The sequence below is a fragment of the Pseudoliparis swirei genome, chromosome 8 (assembly GCF_029220125.1).
Source record: "Pseudoliparis swirei isolate HS2019 ecotype Mariana Trench chromosome 8, NWPU_hadal_v1, whole genome shotgun sequence".
NCBI classification, from domain to species: Eukaryota; Metazoa; Chordata; class Actinopteri; order Perciformes; family Liparidae; genus Pseudoliparis; species Pseudoliparis swirei.
Window position 1 is genome coordinate 8138300 of NC_079395.1, and position 16889 is coordinate 8155188.

The following is a 16889-nucleotide window of genomic DNA, read 5'->3' on the forward strand; positions in this document are numbered from 1 at the left end:
CTTTGAAGAATTTGAACGTGAAGAGGATGCAACCCAGCTTGACTTACCATGTCCCAGAATAAATTGGCCACCCAGTACACTAAAGGGCTGACCCCACTAACGAACTGCAGGTGCTTGGACTTGGTCACACGCTCCTGGATGAGGTAGAGGACGAAGCTCGAAGGGATGAAGGACATGGCGAAAATAACACAGATCGCCACCACAGCATCTACTGAAGTGGTCAACCTGAGGGATGAAGTAGATAAAGTCTGTACTCTACATTCTGGTCAGGAAATGTCATAAAAAATGTCATAATTTTCTAAAGAATATAGTTACTGCAAACTTGTTTCTGTATACTAATTAGCGAGATTTATAAAAATGTCAGAGTAAAATGTCAGAGTAGCCAAAATTATAATAATAAGAATAAATATACATTTAAAAAACGTGTTTTATGTGAAGTGAATGTCTTTGTGCATGTATCATAATTGTATTTTTTTTATGTACAAGTGAATTAAATACACAAAATATATGACAGAAGAGTAACACTCACACCGTGACTTCGGATAGCTGCTCTTTGGTGAGGTTCAGGGGGTGGTTGATTGCGGTGATGCCAAACTCGACAGGTTTGGCTGATGGAGGTAAGAAGGCCCGCAGAATGGCGTTATTGCCCACATTCATGAAGGCCACCATGGCATGCCAGCCTTTGTTATTATACCACACCTGACAGAGGAGAACAGAGTTCACTGAACACAACCTTCAGTGATAATTACAGTCCTCATCTACAATAAAGGAAGGGGCTTGCAAAATTAACCGTCCTCATATAAAATATTCGCCACTTAAATGGAAAGCAATGGGATGAAAGCAAGCCTTTACAGACAGTCAGTCCAGTGAGTGTTTGCACCTAATTTCCACCACTTGCTGGTTTGCTATTTGCAGAAACCCCCGCTCCTGTCTCCTTCCCCACCTACCTTTACATTGAATTCACTTTCCATGTATTGTAGGAAAGGACCAGTCTCCCTCAGTGCAAGTCCGGAATAGTAACCCTGTGAAAGAAAATGCTCATCATAAACTGAGCTTTACACACATTCATGATTAAACAAAAAAGACAGTGAGTACCGCTGTGATGTTGAGCATTCGTCCCAGTTGATGGAACACATTCTGGATGTCTTTGGGGTCGACGTTCAGGATGGGAAGCTGTCCTCCCACTGACAGACCCCCATATCTGAGGACGGAGAGTATTTACACTCATCCACACATCCACTCCGCAAGGAGACTGTGACTGACAATAATATAACACTAACTAGTACCTTTGTTCATTCACCCAGTATTTGCTCTTCAAACTGTGAAATTAAATACAGAATTTAAAAGTCACACTCAATTTACAGAATTGGATATCATGTTTATAAAATGTGGATTTTGTTTTCCCCATCATCAACAGAGTTTAAAGAAATATTTTTTTGGCAACAACTTTTTTATTTGTTTTTTAAGCCCGTTGTGAGTTTTTAAACACTTTTAATTCCTCCTGTTTGTATGATTTGAATGCAGAAACCGACCTGGTTCGGATGAGAGCGGGGTAGGTTTTAACCAGGTAGTCAGAGATGTTCCTGTCCGTCAGGTCCAGCATCGTGTCTCCCGTGGCCTCGATTCGTTGGCGGGGGGGCGGGCCTCCTGCTCCGATGGGACAGATGGGCATCATGGTGAGCTTCTTACTGGTGCTGCACAGGCAGGAAGGAGACGGGTTTATCTGGCTCCACTCTGGACTCAGTAAGATGTTGCTGACCACAGGAGAGACGTCGGGATTCTTCCACTCGGATGTACTGTTACTACAGGGCATTCTGTGGAGACATGGACAGATGTACGTCACCATGCGATGCCTTCACGATCATGTGAACGTAAACTGGATACTGAAGCGTCGGCGTCCTTTTCAGATGTGTTTATTTTTAGCGGAGAACAATTCTGTATTTCTACTGAAACATTCTCACTCTGCATGAACTCCAAATGTTTGACTGCATATTGCAGGAGTGCTGCACCAGCCATTTTGAATCCTGGAAATGAGTTGTGTCTTTTGTCTTGTCCTCGTCCCGATACTCACCCTAGTGGTTCTCCTGCCATGCAGCGTGTCCCCAGGCCTGGTCGGCTCAGTAAACGCTCTGTGAAGCGTTTCATCTTGGGGTCAAATGGTTGCTCATTACTAAAGAGGGATGAACAAATGTACAGAAGAGAATCAAGTTGAAGCCACTGAACTGGGGAAATCACAAGCAATTAGCACCACCAATCTGTCATGAGCATCAGTCTTTATAAGATCAATAACTGATGGTATGTCTGAAGCTAGTCTCTTGGAGAACTGCCGAGATAGGTCTGACCTGAAGAAGGTGAACTGTTGTCCGTACATCCAGGGGGTCAGAGTCAGGCTCGGATATTCTCCAAACGGAGGGACGATCATGGTGAAGATCAGAGCTATGAGGACAAAACTGGCAGGAAGGACGATCTGAAAGACCCCAAAATACAAGTCTATCATAAATAAAAGTACAATATGTATACTCACAAAGTGGACTTATGTATTGTGTTTTTTTATGAGATCTAGTATTAAGAAAGCAATCCCTCCATACACCAAAGAATTCAACTGTCGCCACTTCATGTCGACATCCTGAACCATCAACCCACTCATCCCGGTGTCCCGGTACCTGGGCCAGGAAGTCTTTCTTGCTTCTTATGGCGTGGTGGAACCTCTTCACTAGCAGGCCATGGAACTGCTTCAGGATCAGAGACAACCCTTTGACCTGCCTGGAGCCTTTTCCTGCACTGCTGTCTGATGCACCATGGGTAACACCATTATGGCCTTTTGATCCAAGAGAACATAGAGTAAGTTCTGTGCATAAAATGTCTTCGTTGAATAAAGCTTTGGTCAGAAAGGCAGATTCCAGTGACCGAAGCACCTGAACGTATCTGAGGTATTCGATTGGTTTCTGACAAATCATAAATGTGAGAAAAGGTAGGGATTTTAATGTAAAGCACTGTTGTACTAGAAAAGAGCAACAAGCTGAAAAAGCTGAACAAATAAAGATTAAGATTACTGGATGCATTGCTTCTTTTTTTAACTTTACAAGCAGAGCATCTGCTCTACATGTCAGACCTAGATCACTTAAACTGCTTAGAGCACAATATCCTTACTACACTTAACGTCATTCAATTTGTCACAGAGAAGCATACCTGGTCAAAAAAAGTAATTTTCAATCTAAATAACAAATTATTCTTGTTTCTACTGATCGAAGTCCAGCCGATTGAATGAAAAGAAATTCTCCTCTTGAGTCTCTGACCTTCATCTCCCTCTAATTCAACTTTGCCGTCGTTATTTCTCCGCTGTAACATCCACTGTTCTAGAGGTGGGGGTGCACAAATAAGACACAAAACACACACACTAGAGGGTTACAACTCATAAAGGATGCACCACACCACATGCAAATACAAGACAAGTAGCTGGTGATAAAGTAATGGAATCAACAACAACAACAGCAATAAAAACAGCTGTGAGACAATGCGATTGGGAGATAAAGGACAGCGGGTCAGAGGTCTCTTCCAGGAAAAGGCCATGTGGACTACCAGTAGTGGTATTTACCAGCAGTGCTGGCATTATTCGCGGCTTCTCCATCGGCAGTAACCTTTATGAAGATCTGGGAAGAGAAAAAACACGACTTCCTTAGACATTAAAAACTTTTTCATGCATTAAATATAGAGTTCATCCTTGAAGTTCAGAAGTAATATTGTGTAAGTTTTCATTTCCACTTTATTAAACTTGAAGATTCTGTTAAAAATCACATGTATTATAAACTTATTTCATCAATCTAAATGACTTTGGTCTATTTTCTTCTTTGAATGACTGAAGAAATATGTCAGTTTGGAAAGATCACTTTAACCTGTTGCTAAAGAATACAATTTTTTCAAGAATATATAACACATTAATGTATTTATTTGTTCTCTTTGTAGTGCAGTAACACGCCTTTTTATTGTTTCAAGATACTAACTCTCATTTATAGGGAATGTTTTTAGCAATTCAAAATTGTATTCGATAGTGGACAGAGATAACAACAAATAAGGGAGTCATAGAGAGAGAGAGAGAGAGAGAGAGAAGAAGAGAGCTAAAAACGTCCTCAGGAAAATTCAATTAATTGTATCCATGGAAATGATTTAACAAATTGATCTGTATTTGAAAAAACTTAAATAATCTTATTGTAGCAGCAGATATGTATTCATCTTTTGTTGTAAATAAAAAACAAGACGTTAAGAACACAGTAATCAATGAAAAAAACAGAAAAGGTTGCTTTTCAATTGTAAAAGTTATTATCAAAAGCGTACGTGTTTTTATTTAACCCGGCTGTGGGTGTTTACTTATTAATGATATCAGAATTCACAAAGCTGAACCAGTGATGCCCGTACCTCTTCAAGTGACGTATCAGAGATGCCGAAGCTGCTGAGGCCCATGTCAGCGAGCGTCTCCTCCAGCTCCCTGAACAGGCTGGCATACGCTTGGTGTTTGAAGCCCTTATTGGGGAGCAGATAGGTCAACTCCTGGCCGATCATCTCGATCAGCTTGGCTTCAGGAACGTGGTGGTGGATGAGGCTAGTGATGTTGTCTACATCCCCTGGGAAGAAGACAGAAAATCATTTTTGGAGTGGGGTAGTTCAAAGTAAAGTGTTCACGAAATAGCATGAAAGGGACAAAAGAAGAGAAACTGCTAACTATGCAAAAAACAAAAAACAAACACCCTTATTCAAGCAGTAAAATACATGAGTAAATTGCTTGAATCATTGCTTATAAAATAAAGTGTCCTCGAGCAGATGTAGGAGGGAAAGCATGTGGGTCAATATCATCACTGAATTATACATGTGAGAAAATAAAGTGCTCTGTTTCTGGGTCTGTTTAACAACTTGGATAAGTGGGCCACTCATGAGATCACCCAGTGCACACTAACACTCACACACAGGTTTGTACTGCTGTACTTGTGAGGACCTTCGTTGACTTAACAGCTTTAAAAACATCTCTCTGTGAGCAAGAAACAGTTTTGGTTATTTCACTTTGGAGATTTCTGTATTTATATTTAGGTCAGGAATCTCCTCGCTGCTTTTAAGTGGGCGAGTCCATGTTGGAAAACACTGATTCTTCCAAGAGCCAATGATGGTTCATCGATATTTTATTAAAAATCTCTCTTTTTTTCTTTTCTTGATATGCTTATGAAAAAGAAAGGATGTGCACACTACACATAGATGCATAGGCATATAATCATACAAAATAAAGTATAAATAAAATATATTAATTTAATATTTCATTCAAAATCTGACGTCGGCTGTGGGTTTGCTTGATTGTGTTGCCAGCACTCTCGATACATTTACATGAAAGCAACCTCACGTAGTCCTTAATAAGCATTTTAGCTGAGTTTTGATTGTTAAGCTCCTGCTTCTTACTGACATTTAAAGGACCAGTTTGTAGGTTTTGGGGCATTTACTCCAGAGATGGAATATAATATTCATAACACACTGGCCCTATACCTCGAGAACCACCCTAGTTCCCTTGTTCCTACCCCTAGCTTTAACCATGGAAACTAGTTGCCTGGCCCCAAACCTTTTCCTAATCTTAACCTAAATCTGAATTTAACCATAACCTAAAAAACCTTGAAGAAGTAGGGTCAAGTCAAAATGTCCCCACTGTCCACGAATGCATCCCTCAGTGGGTCTAAAAGTTGTTTCTCCATAAGAGAGAGGAACAAGAGTGAGGAGAGAGGAGAAGCTCAGGAGTATGCAGTTCCAGTGAAACTAAAATGCTGCGTTCACTTACCATCCAGAACTCTGTCTCGGTGCTGGCACTGGGTCTGAGACTGGTCTTTGCATGTGTTACAGATGGAGCAGGAACAGGAGCAGTCTGAGGCACAGTCGCATTCATTCTGCTAGAAAGCAGCATGAACAAGAACGTGTTTTACAATGAAGTAGAATAGAGAGACGGCTGGATATCTGGCTGCCTTTTCTGTAATGGGTCAAGCGTACCTCCTTCTTCTTGAGATCCTTTATCCGGCGGACAAGTGTCAAATAGAAACCAACTCCGAAACAGTTCTTGAGGAAGAGGGGGGATCCGCAGCAGTGGAGTTGTCCTTTGGAGATGATGGCGACACGGTCACTCAGCAGATCAGCTTCGTCCATGTGATGAGTGGACAGGATCACTGTCCGGCCTGCACAAAGGGGAAAACCTCTGATTAGGTACTTTTTACTTTGATTAGGTACTTTTTAAGTCATCTGGATCAAAGTGGCTCATTTTTATGGGGAGGAAATCTGCATAAAGTGAAGTTTTCTCTCCTGTGTTTATGACTTAACTTCGAAAGATCATGTAAGCAAGACCTTTTGTTCTTACCTGTTTTTAACTCATCAACAAAACGGAGAGAAAACTATTTAGAGCAAACATAGAAAACCGATAACCAGAATTTTCTTTTCCTCATGCCCATCAGGGTTTTTGTTCATCTCACTGAACACAAAAGTTACAAGTTACCATAACTTTAAATTGCTTTTTCCAACAGATTATTGATTTTGTGACTGCATTTTTTTCTTCTTCTGTTAGATGAATTTTTCCGTTTGATCAGTTCACGACTTAATTCAAGAGCCTCAGGAGAGCTGACAGCCTGTGAAAAGATTTGCTTTCATTCTTCACTGTTTCCAGAGTAGCATTAAAAAGTGGACCTGAGGAGTGAGATGTGTCCTGGTTCGGGTAAACTTTGGATCCAAAGGGATGAAGTGTTGACCTGGAGAGCTAAAATGTGGCGCCCCAATGGGCTAAATTTGCTGCAGTAAAATTTCTTACCAGCTCTGTATTTCAACAGAAGGTCCCAGATGGATCTCCTGGAATAGGGGTCCACTCCTGAAGTGGGTTCGTCCAGGATCACGACCTCTGACCCTCCAACGAACGCCATGGCAACTGACAGTTTCCTCTGCATACCGCCTGTCGTGTGTGTGTGTGTGTGTGTGTGTGAGAGGCAACAAACAGTTCAGAGCAGAAACAATGGTGAAGGAATGAATGCAATTGTCACTCGCTTCCTCTCACAAACACAGAGAAACAAGTGGTCCACCTGAGAGGTTCTGAGCCTCGTCGTCTCTCTTGTGAGGCAGCCCGAGGTCCACCAGCATGTCCTCAACCTCCCTCTCCGCCTCCTCCTGAGTCCGACCCTTCAGCAGCGAGTAGAACAGGATGTGCTCTTCCACTGTGAGGCTGGGACACAAACAGTGCAGCGATAATAATGTTTTTTTACTTTTACTGAGGAAGAGTGTTAAATCGTTGTTTTGACAGTGTTTGCACTGTGCGGTTGCTTCTGGATGGGGAAGTGAATCAGTTACGTTCTGCTGGTTCTGGCTTTCAGAAACTGCGGTCAAAGAAAACGTGTGAAGAATGTATTGATTTTAACAAAATGTGTTCCTCACGCAATTAGAAATGTAGACATTCTTTTAAAGTTAAATGACCGTGGCAACCTTTAAACTAAGAACATGCAATTGAAGGGTCATTTTAGTTTGTTCTTCAACATAAATAGTCTCTTAATTATGGTTACCACTGAATGCATGTACATGTCTTTATACTGAAAATACTCCAGTCCTGTCGGTCTGCAGCGGGACTCACTGGTTGAAGAGGATGTTGTACTGCGGGCACATCCCCAAGGAGGAGCGAATCGTGTCCATGTCAGTCCTGATGTCGCTGCCTTTAATGTAGGCTGTACCGGATGTAGGAGGGAACAGGCCGGCCAGGATGGACCTGGACAGAGCAGAAACACAGACAACAGCAAACTATGACCGACCACTTTGTGCTTGGACAGTCAGGAGATTATCAGCTTGTAAGAATTAAAAATTGTTGAATAGACATATGAACAAGTCAACGTCTGACTCTTTGGAACTCGTTTAAAAAGCTTATTCAATTAGATAATTCTAACATAACCTGAGTTTACATCTTTTTTTAGAGTGAGCTTTTACTCCACTGAGCAATTAAAGACATTTATAACTTGAGAGTTGATTCGGCTTACAGAGTGGTGGTTTTTCCAGCCCCGTTGTGACCCAAAAAGGATGTGATCTGGCCTTCGTAGAAATTGATGTTGAGACAGTTGACAGCTGGACGAGAACTTCCATCAAAAACCTTGACCAGGTCTTCAATCTGCACCCCCATCACCAGGCCCAATGGGTCAGGCTCGAAGAACAACTGACCTGCATGGAAGAACAACAAGGCAGAGTCAACACTTTTCTTTAGATGCATTTTGATTATACAATGCTTAACACAATAACCAATAGAAATGGAAAGATGGTGAAACAAAAACACGTACGAATAAAAAAGTTTTAGTCCTTAAATTTAAGGGTATTTCACATTAAATATGTCCTTCCCTTCCTTTCACTGGCTTAACTGGGGCCTGAGTCAAGTAACAATAGAGAGGTTTGAATATTTAATAACTTTTGACTGCTAAATGTTTCCCATTAACATATAAATACATATTTAAATCATTTATCATTAGGAGAATGAGATCACCTTTTTATTTGTTTTTTTCCTCAATAGTATTTCTTAGTCTTCTATCCAGAGTGTGATGTGTTACTATTTGTGTCCACTAGATGTCCTCAGTGTGTTCTCCACATGCAGTTTGATGTCGTTTTCTCATTTCTAGCCAGTCCTTCTTTCCCCAGAGCTTGCCTTTAGGCTTCAGCTCTGTCAGCTCTGTGTCCTCACCTTCCTGACACTCCTCCTGGTTTGTAGTTTCCTCCGGTCGCCTTAGCAGCTCCCCTCTCTCTCCAGTTGATCCCTCTTACGTTGGTGCTTACAGGCTCTCCTGCTCGCTGAGCCATTACAGGCATGTGTCTCCGGTGTCTCTCTGCTATCGACGTCCTTCTCCATGTTTTCTGCTTCAGGATTATCTGGATCTAAAGAAGACAGATTGCAGAGCCATTTCTAAAGTTCCCCGGTGTAAAGTTGCTGTTTTTATTGATTTGCTTACTATGAGATGTTTATGAAATATGCAACATTTGGATCAAAGGTCTAGCAAACTTGCTCTTTACTTAATGCAAACATTATGTTGGCTGGGATGCCTTGGTGCTGGCCAGAGTGCAATAAAGGTTGTCTACCAACATGCTGACTCATTTCCTGATCTGGGAGTGCTGGAGGAGGCGAGGGAGAACATCTTTCTCGTGGGCGAATCTAATATTGACCTTTCCAATACAATAACACTATTCCAGCTGGAATTAGAAGCTTCTGTGGAGAGCAGTGTGTGTGTTTTTTGTGGCAAAACTGAGCAACAAACCTCCAGTCACTGGGCTGCTTCTCACTTATGAGGTAGGGAAGACATTTAGGGTCAGTGACACTAACCTTGATCAGCCATTCCTATGTGTGAGGGTGCAGGTGTTCGCCAGTAGGAGGACTGGAATGGGAAGTAGAATGGTCGACCAATGCCGTACTCTCCTGTGGAAGAGACATTGTATATAATCCTCAGTTTGATACACTTCTTGTACTTATAAAGCAGTAAAGTAAACAATGCAGTCTATCAGCAGTCCAACCTGGGAAGACGTTATCCAGATACCAGGCCAGGACGGCGTAGAGGACAGCATCAAACCCCATCATGAAGATGGAGGTGAGGAAGGAGTAGGTGTCTTTCTCCAACGGGCTGGTCATGATGTTGTCCCACTGCAGACCCAAACCCTGCTCCTCATACCGCGACAGGTACTCTGTCCCGAAGCCGAAGGCCACCGGAGACAACACGCTCTACAGAAGCAGCGGGACGCACGAATCGTGAAAAGAAATAATTAAATGTCTCAAGATTTGACATTTTTCAACGTCTGTGACAAATACACACATAATCATCTGTTGGAGCCATTTGTAAGAGCAGAGACTTTTGATCAATGTTTGCTTTATGATAATCTCCCTTAGAAACATGAAATTGGATTAAATACACCCAACCCTGTATTTGTAAAATAAGTCACGCAAGGACATCAGACGTACAGCGGCCAACTTTATGTTCTTGGTGATGCGGTCCTGCCACGCAAAGCAGAGGATGTGCGGCAGGTAGAGGGTGAAGTAGATGATGCCGCTGCAGGCGGCTGCCATGTTGGCCTTGTTGAAGAACACACTCATCAGAAAACACTGCATGATGGTGGCGATGGTGAACGTCAGCAAGAACAAGAAGACGAGGATGGGGTTGCTGTAATTCAGCACCTTTCCACCCTTAGAGAGGAAAAAAGATATGCGTGTGATTATATTGACACCTGTAAACAAGCCCAGAGCCACTGCAACTATCAGCTGCATGAGTACAAAAACAATCCCTCTCCAATATATATATTTTTTAAATCATCCACAAGAGGACACCATTGCACGCTGCAAAATATTAAAAACCCTCCAAATCATCAAATAAAACATGACCGTAGTTTCTCCAGCATCCTCCTCCTTCCACCCGTCTGCCTTGTTTTCGTACCATGATGATGGCGGTGAGCAGCGCCGTGCTCGCAGTCATCATGACGAAGCAGTCGATGAAGCACGTGTACCAAATGACTCCGCTGTCGACCCCCATGGCTTTGAGAGTCTCCTTGAGGCGCAGCTCCTTCTCCAGCACGATGCTCTTCACAGTCATGGACACGGAGTAGATCCAGGCCAGCACCATGAACATGGGGAAGCAGCGGTTCAGTGTGATCATGAAGCTGGAGCAGAAGAGAGGAGAGGAAGTAAGGATGTGACCCCAATCGCTGACCTTTAAGTTCCGTGAGGATGCACTGATATGTCCTGGTCGGGTTGGCATTTTAAGAGCTTGACACTGAAATTTCAATCAACCAACACACCAGTCAAGAGGTTGATCAGTGAGTTAAGAGAGTAAATCAAGACAGAAACCACTGCATTACAGCTTCACGTGCACTAACAATTTCACATAAAAGTTGATAATCTGAATAAACCAGCTGTTTTGGATTGTTTTCACATTTATTTAATTTATTCTGTTCTCAAATGCACTTGTTACACTTTAAACTGAATCTCTTTCTCTTTTTTCTCACCTTTGTAACTGACCATTGTCATATAGCAATACAAATGGCTAACTTTAGTAAATATTCATTTGTAGTCACGCTTAAAAATGTTCTGTATGCCGTCAAAGACGTATTTTCTTGGGTGGTAACCCATCGATTGTGTGAAAGATCTTCTGTTGCACAAGGGGACCGGCTCACTCACAGGTCATCGACGTAGCACGGATATGGCATCTGCTGGACGTAGACCCCGAGTGGCCAGTCCTGGCCTGTGTGAAGCTTGATGATGCCGTGTTCAATCATGTCCTGCAGGTAGGCAAAGCCTCCCCAGATGTACCTCTGATCCTCCATGGGGTCTGCTCTGGGGCCGGGGTCCCAGTACCTGAACACAGAGAGTGAATAACGGTTCGCTCGAGCATCGTGTTCGTTAAAATGTAGCCACAATATCATTACATTTATTGAAGCATTTCTTTGTTGTTAAATTAAATAATCCCAATAAAACAGTCATACTACAGTATCTTGAAGCCACAATCTTTAGAGACACACATGCAAGCACTCACACACACACACGCACACACACACACACAGCTTCTACTTAAGCGGATAAGTCCAAGGCAAAGCCCTCTTACAATTTGATTATTCAATTGTAGAGAGGCAGGGCTCCCACTGGGTCCATTACAGCCTGTTGGTGCACGTAAACAGCTAAAACATTTTCCTCGCCCCAGGGGCTATTGACATACAGTCTGTTTATGAATGGAAGATCAAATGGAAAGGAAAATGTATGCCAGAGCTTTCCATGGGAGGATGAAATGGCAGGTATCGAGTTAATATGGAACCACCAAGAGACTTTGTAAAACACACTCAGCCCAGCTGGAGAGGCTTCTCTTTCCCTCCTTCGAGGAATGTGACAAATCCATATAAATTGCCTCATTAATGCAACAAACGTGAAAAAGGATGAGGGAGCGGTGGGGTTGTCGGGGTGATTTGGGAGTCTAAACTGTACTGGTTGGATCGGTCCCCTGTGTGTATGAATACCAGTCAGCTACAATGAAATGCATAAGCCTTTTTTTCTTTGCTAATAAAATGTGTATACTCTAAATATTTGTGAGATAATACCAAAGGTTTGGAAACTACGTCCCTTAAAAGACTGGGGACTAGTATCTGGGGCCACAGCCTAATTGACTGGATAGGAAAAAAGAAAGAAAAAACATGTTCTGCAACACAAATATATCAATACATTTGACCTTTTCAAATGAAACGATATCATACAGGAGTCAAAAGTAGACACTGAGCTTTATCTTGAGGGGTCATTCGAAAAAATGGTGGGCGGTCCTCGTAAGAAAACATCTGTCCACACAACTGTTACTGACCTGTCTTTGATCTTGTTGGTGCGCTCCACAGCATCGATGTCCATGCGGATCTTGTACTTGATGTGCGGCGGTACACTTATGGTCCAGGGATACATGTCCATGAAGACCACGCCGGCCCAAAACTTGTTCTTCTCCAGCAGGTGCAAGGCCTGATGGGTCATCTGAGACTCGTCCGTGTAAGCCACAAACTTATCCAGGCTGATGCACTATGATCAGGGGAAAAGAGGGCGTTGTGGATTTGATGTTAGGAAGATGTTGTAAGCTAACGTAGTTTCGGAGAATGACCGGTCGCGCTGGCCACTTATAACCACAATAACAAACACTTTTAAGTCCAGTTATATTTACTTCTTCTTCTATGTCCAGAATAGATGGCGTTGAATACTCGGTCAGATTGTAAGTCTTGTTTACTTATTTTAATACATTTGAAATATATATATATATAATTTCAGGTTTATTTAGAGCCAACAATTAACACAAGTAATAATAAATAATCATACCATTACTCACTAAAATATACAAATATACATATATTACTCTAGTGTACACTGTTAACTTAGACTTGCTGACACTGCCGCTAAATGATTTAATTTCTTTTTTTATGTTATGGTTATGTTACTTTGTTATACCTCTTATTATTTATTAATTTGACTTGCTCTACTTATCTTTAATACTGCAACAGAATTTTCCCCACTGGGGATAAAATTAATTTGATCTGGTCTAATAATCAATGAAGTAGTACAAATAATAAATGTATATAAATATCAACTTAATCTTTACATTTGACACACTATGCTTATGTTCTGTAAACTTAAAGAAATTAATAAAAAAAGGTGTTGTGTTTAAATATGTAATGTAAATATGTTTATATTCCTGAAACTAGGGTATTTCTAATACGGTATATAAATAAAGTCTCCCTGGTATTGTATTGGCACCAGGAATATTGGTATCGGTCATTTGATATGTAGTTTTGTGAATTTCCATTCGCCCTTAACAGTACCATCTTTCACCGAGAAGATCTGGTGACATGGGAAAATCTGAGCGACGACATTCATTCTGCAGTGACAGACACAAACACACACACACACACACACACACACACACACACACACACAGGAAAGCAAATACATGAACACGTGTATCTAAACGCGCATGAGCACAACTCCATACACCTATAAACTTACACACAAATAATTAGGTTCACTTTCACGCACACACACACTCTCCCCCCATGAAACATACATAATTGCCATGCGAATTCCCACCAGACACACACACACACACACACATACTGCGCTCTCTAACCCCCACACCACTCTGTACACCGTCTCTAATGTCTCCATTCACATTACTGTACAATACCCTGAGAGCCCTCAAAGAAAGAGAGACTACTTCCCATTCATCTTTAAGGGACCAAACATTCACAGCACAATCATGTTCCCTCAGAGATGGGCTGAGAAGAAAGACCATCACTGATACACATGTTCCAATGGGATTTCCCTGTGAGAAACATACCCCTGATGAGAGGACCCGATGCTAACTGCAGCAGCAGTTATCCTACGGCCTAATGCTGGCTGACAGCTATATCTAATTGGCTAAATCGCCTGGGTTTGTTTGTGGGGCTCTGAAGGGTCTGGATGCTGAACCTGGAGACAAAAGACAGATTGAGATGCGTGCACTGATAGCGCGCTCACCGAAAACGCAACCCCTGCCCCCTTTAAATCAGTCGAGAGAGGAGAGAGGGGAAGGCGTGAAGGATGGATAGAGTGATTTGCCCTCTTTTATTTCGCAGGCGCAGGGGTCTGTTTCAATGTGGGGCCATACACTAAAACCACATTGAGCTCATGGGGGGGGGGACTCACTGCCACCTACTCCCCACTTCATCACTGGCTCCACAATGGGAGCGGAGGAGGGGGGTGACAGCAGGCTTGTTCTCCCCACCTTTCAGCCTACAGGACGTGAGAGCGGCTCTATAGCGGTGCTAAGTGGCCTGCTCTGTTTCAAAGGGGCCTGGCTGCAATCTCCTGGGAGCAGACCTGGAAGACCGATGCACCTGTCTGGAGAGCTGAACGCTGGTCTGACAAACAGGCTGAACACTTGGTCCTGGGAATGTGCAACATTTGGAAATTTGACTGGGGCAAAGGAGAAAAACAGATGACAGACTAGCTTGTGTTTCTCACCTCTCCATACTTGTTGAACATGCGTATGATCTGGTTAGTGATGTTGAAAATATTCCTCCAGTCAAAGTTGGGCATGTCCGCGTCCCTGTATTGCTCTGCACCGTTGTACAGGAAGTTAAGAATGTGTTTGGTGGTGACGTTACTGTCCACCAGGCTGTCGTCCATGAAGTGCATCACTGTCGGGTTTCTCAACGTGTCCTGCAGCGATCGACGCATACAAAGAGTTAATGCATGTAATCGAGACAAATTACACATGCAAGAACAAGTGACATTTAGTTAGCTGAATATGCATCAAGCAAAGTGTGAAATGCCTTTGGGTTTTAAACCATAAACATTATTAATTTTCAACAAATTTAATGCGATTTCAAAATGTCAGCTCCATGTCTGAGGGAAGATGATTACATGCTCAAACTGAATGCTGATTGTCTGGAGGCTGCTGTGATAAACTCTTGATTGGATGTGCTAAGTGCAACCAGTGCTCGCTGGATAGTGTGCCTGCGGTCTTTAAATAGCACTGACATAAATCCATATGAGAGTGATATGTGTTAATGTGTTTACTATTGATTGCTTCAAATGCTGGTTATGTTAAAAGTGAGGCTTATTCTACGTTGGTACTCGGATGATCTTTTTAATTGGAGCATCATACGACATTTGAAATACTTTCAAAGGTATGATGTTTGTACGTGCAGCGTTCCCACCCGGATCATGTTCATCTGTAAGCTGCTGTTGAAGAACGTCCAGAGTTGAGGTCCCAGCTCCTCCCAGGCCATGGCCATGTTCTTCAACCTCTCCAACTCCTCGAATGTAGTGTTGGCCTGCAGCACACACACGCACACACACACACACACACACACACACACAATATCAACTCAGTGTATGTTGATGTCAAATAGTTAACAGAAGTGAGATCCAGGCAACCTGATTTTCAAACATCAGTGGAAATAAACAAGTAGAGTCATATTAGGTTAATTTCTTCTCGGGAGGAGGTCTCTGAAGTGTCGTGAACAAAAACGTGACATTTATTTTGTGTCAGGAACGCTGAATGAGATGTGACTGACTGAAAAACATTCACTGCACCCTCCATTCAGTTTATTGTTTAATTCTCTCCTCCTCTCCCGTTCCTCACATTGCAGCAGACCTCCCCCCACCCCTCCCCCGCCCCCCCACCCTCATCTGCCTCAGTAGTCAGCTCATTCCTAAGAAGGGTGGGGGCTTGGAATGGACGCATAAAAACAGATTTGTGGTGAAAGAAAAGGAGGAGAAGGAAAAAGTGAGTGGAGAGACAGAGAGGTGAGGGGTCGGGCTGGAGGTGGTCTCTCTTACTCGCTTTAATATCTTGTGGACGGCAGGGGAGTCGGGGGTGTACAGGATCTTTCCCATCAGCAGGGGCTTAACTGAATTCCACACAATTTTTGTGACAGGGTTGGACTCCAGTGTCTGCATCAAGGCGTTGCAGGAGGGAGCTGATGGAAGAGCGATTGCAAAAACAACAAGATTAGGAGAAGATGAAAATGGATAAGAGAGATAGTAAGAGGGCTTAAGCATCATATTGAACTGTTATCCTCCATACTCTGGTAGCATTCAGATACTATCAATTAAATATCAGACACCAGTCAAGGATGCTAAATTAGTTACCCACAGCTGTGTGGGGATGGCTAGACTTGTACATGTTTTTGTCATATTTTAGATAGATTTGAATCTAGATTAAGATACACACACTGATGTTGCTCAAAATTCATAGTTTTTGTTAAATATATAAACCCACAAAGCAACCACTTGTTGAAAAAAAAATTCAAATAATATTGATACATTGACACATATTTTGATGGATGAATATGGATGGATGACAATAACTTCCAAGACTGCTCAATGAAAAAAATCACATTTCCTGCTTCTAACCAAAAGACTTTGAGACGAGGGAACCCAACGTGTAAAGATGATAACTCATTCCTGCACCACTCTATAGAAAAAGCTATACGGGATATTTAATTTGCAAACGTTATCTTCTAAAGAATTGAATGATGACATACCACAGCAAGCCCTGCTGCTCAGACTCTTACAGACCTTCTTATTGTACGCTCGAGATAAAACCAATGCATTTGATAATACAACTCCGAATGACTTATGAAAGGATGGCCGATGTTTTCAATCATCACAAATATTATTGTAAATAGATGGAATTATCTGTTGTGGTATGTAGGTTTTTTTTCATTCCATTTCTTAAAAATGGATCTTCATGCGGCAGATTGTACACATCCTGCTGTCAACTATTAAGAGAATTATTGTCCCACCTGAGCACACAGGTACTGAAACGTTAACAGGATCAATACATTGTGATGCTGAGCAAGAGAAGTGTGCATGT

At 42.3% G+C, this 16889-nt stretch overlaps 1 protein-coding gene across 1 annotated transcript in view; it reads right to left on the reverse strand.

Annotated features, from left to right (window-relative positions):
• The window catches only part of LOC130198599 (retinal-specific phospholipid-transporting ATPase ABCA4-like), a 33242-nt gene that overhangs the window by 7510 nt on the left and 8843 nt on the right, over positions 1-16889 (reverse strand). The window contains 29 exon segments of the mRNA XM_056421822.1: positions 48-225; positions 530-699; positions 948-1022; positions 1096-1201; positions 1287-1319; positions 1533-1814; positions 2072-2170; positions 2343-2467; positions 2664-2818; positions 3297-3356; positions 3596-3650; positions 4414-4619; positions 5810-5915; positions 6016-6197; positions 6821-6958; positions 7086-7225; positions 7628-7759; positions 8025-8202; positions 8714-8767; positions 8770-8904; positions 9347-9439; positions 9535-9739; positions 9977-10198; positions 10446-10668; positions 11186-11362; positions 12351-12556; positions 14528-14725; positions 15226-15342; positions 15851-15990. Coding sequence (XP_056277797.1) covers positions 48-225; positions 530-699; positions 948-1022; positions 1096-1201; positions 1287-1319; positions 1533-1814; positions 2072-2170; positions 2343-2467; positions 2664-2818; positions 3297-3356; positions 3596-3650; positions 4414-4619; positions 5810-5915; positions 6016-6197; positions 6821-6958; positions 7086-7225; positions 7628-7759; positions 8025-8202; positions 8714-8767; positions 8770-8904; positions 9347-9439; positions 9535-9739; positions 9977-10198; positions 10446-10668; positions 11186-11362; positions 12351-12556; positions 14528-14725; positions 15226-15342; positions 15851-15990 — 4190 coding nt within the window.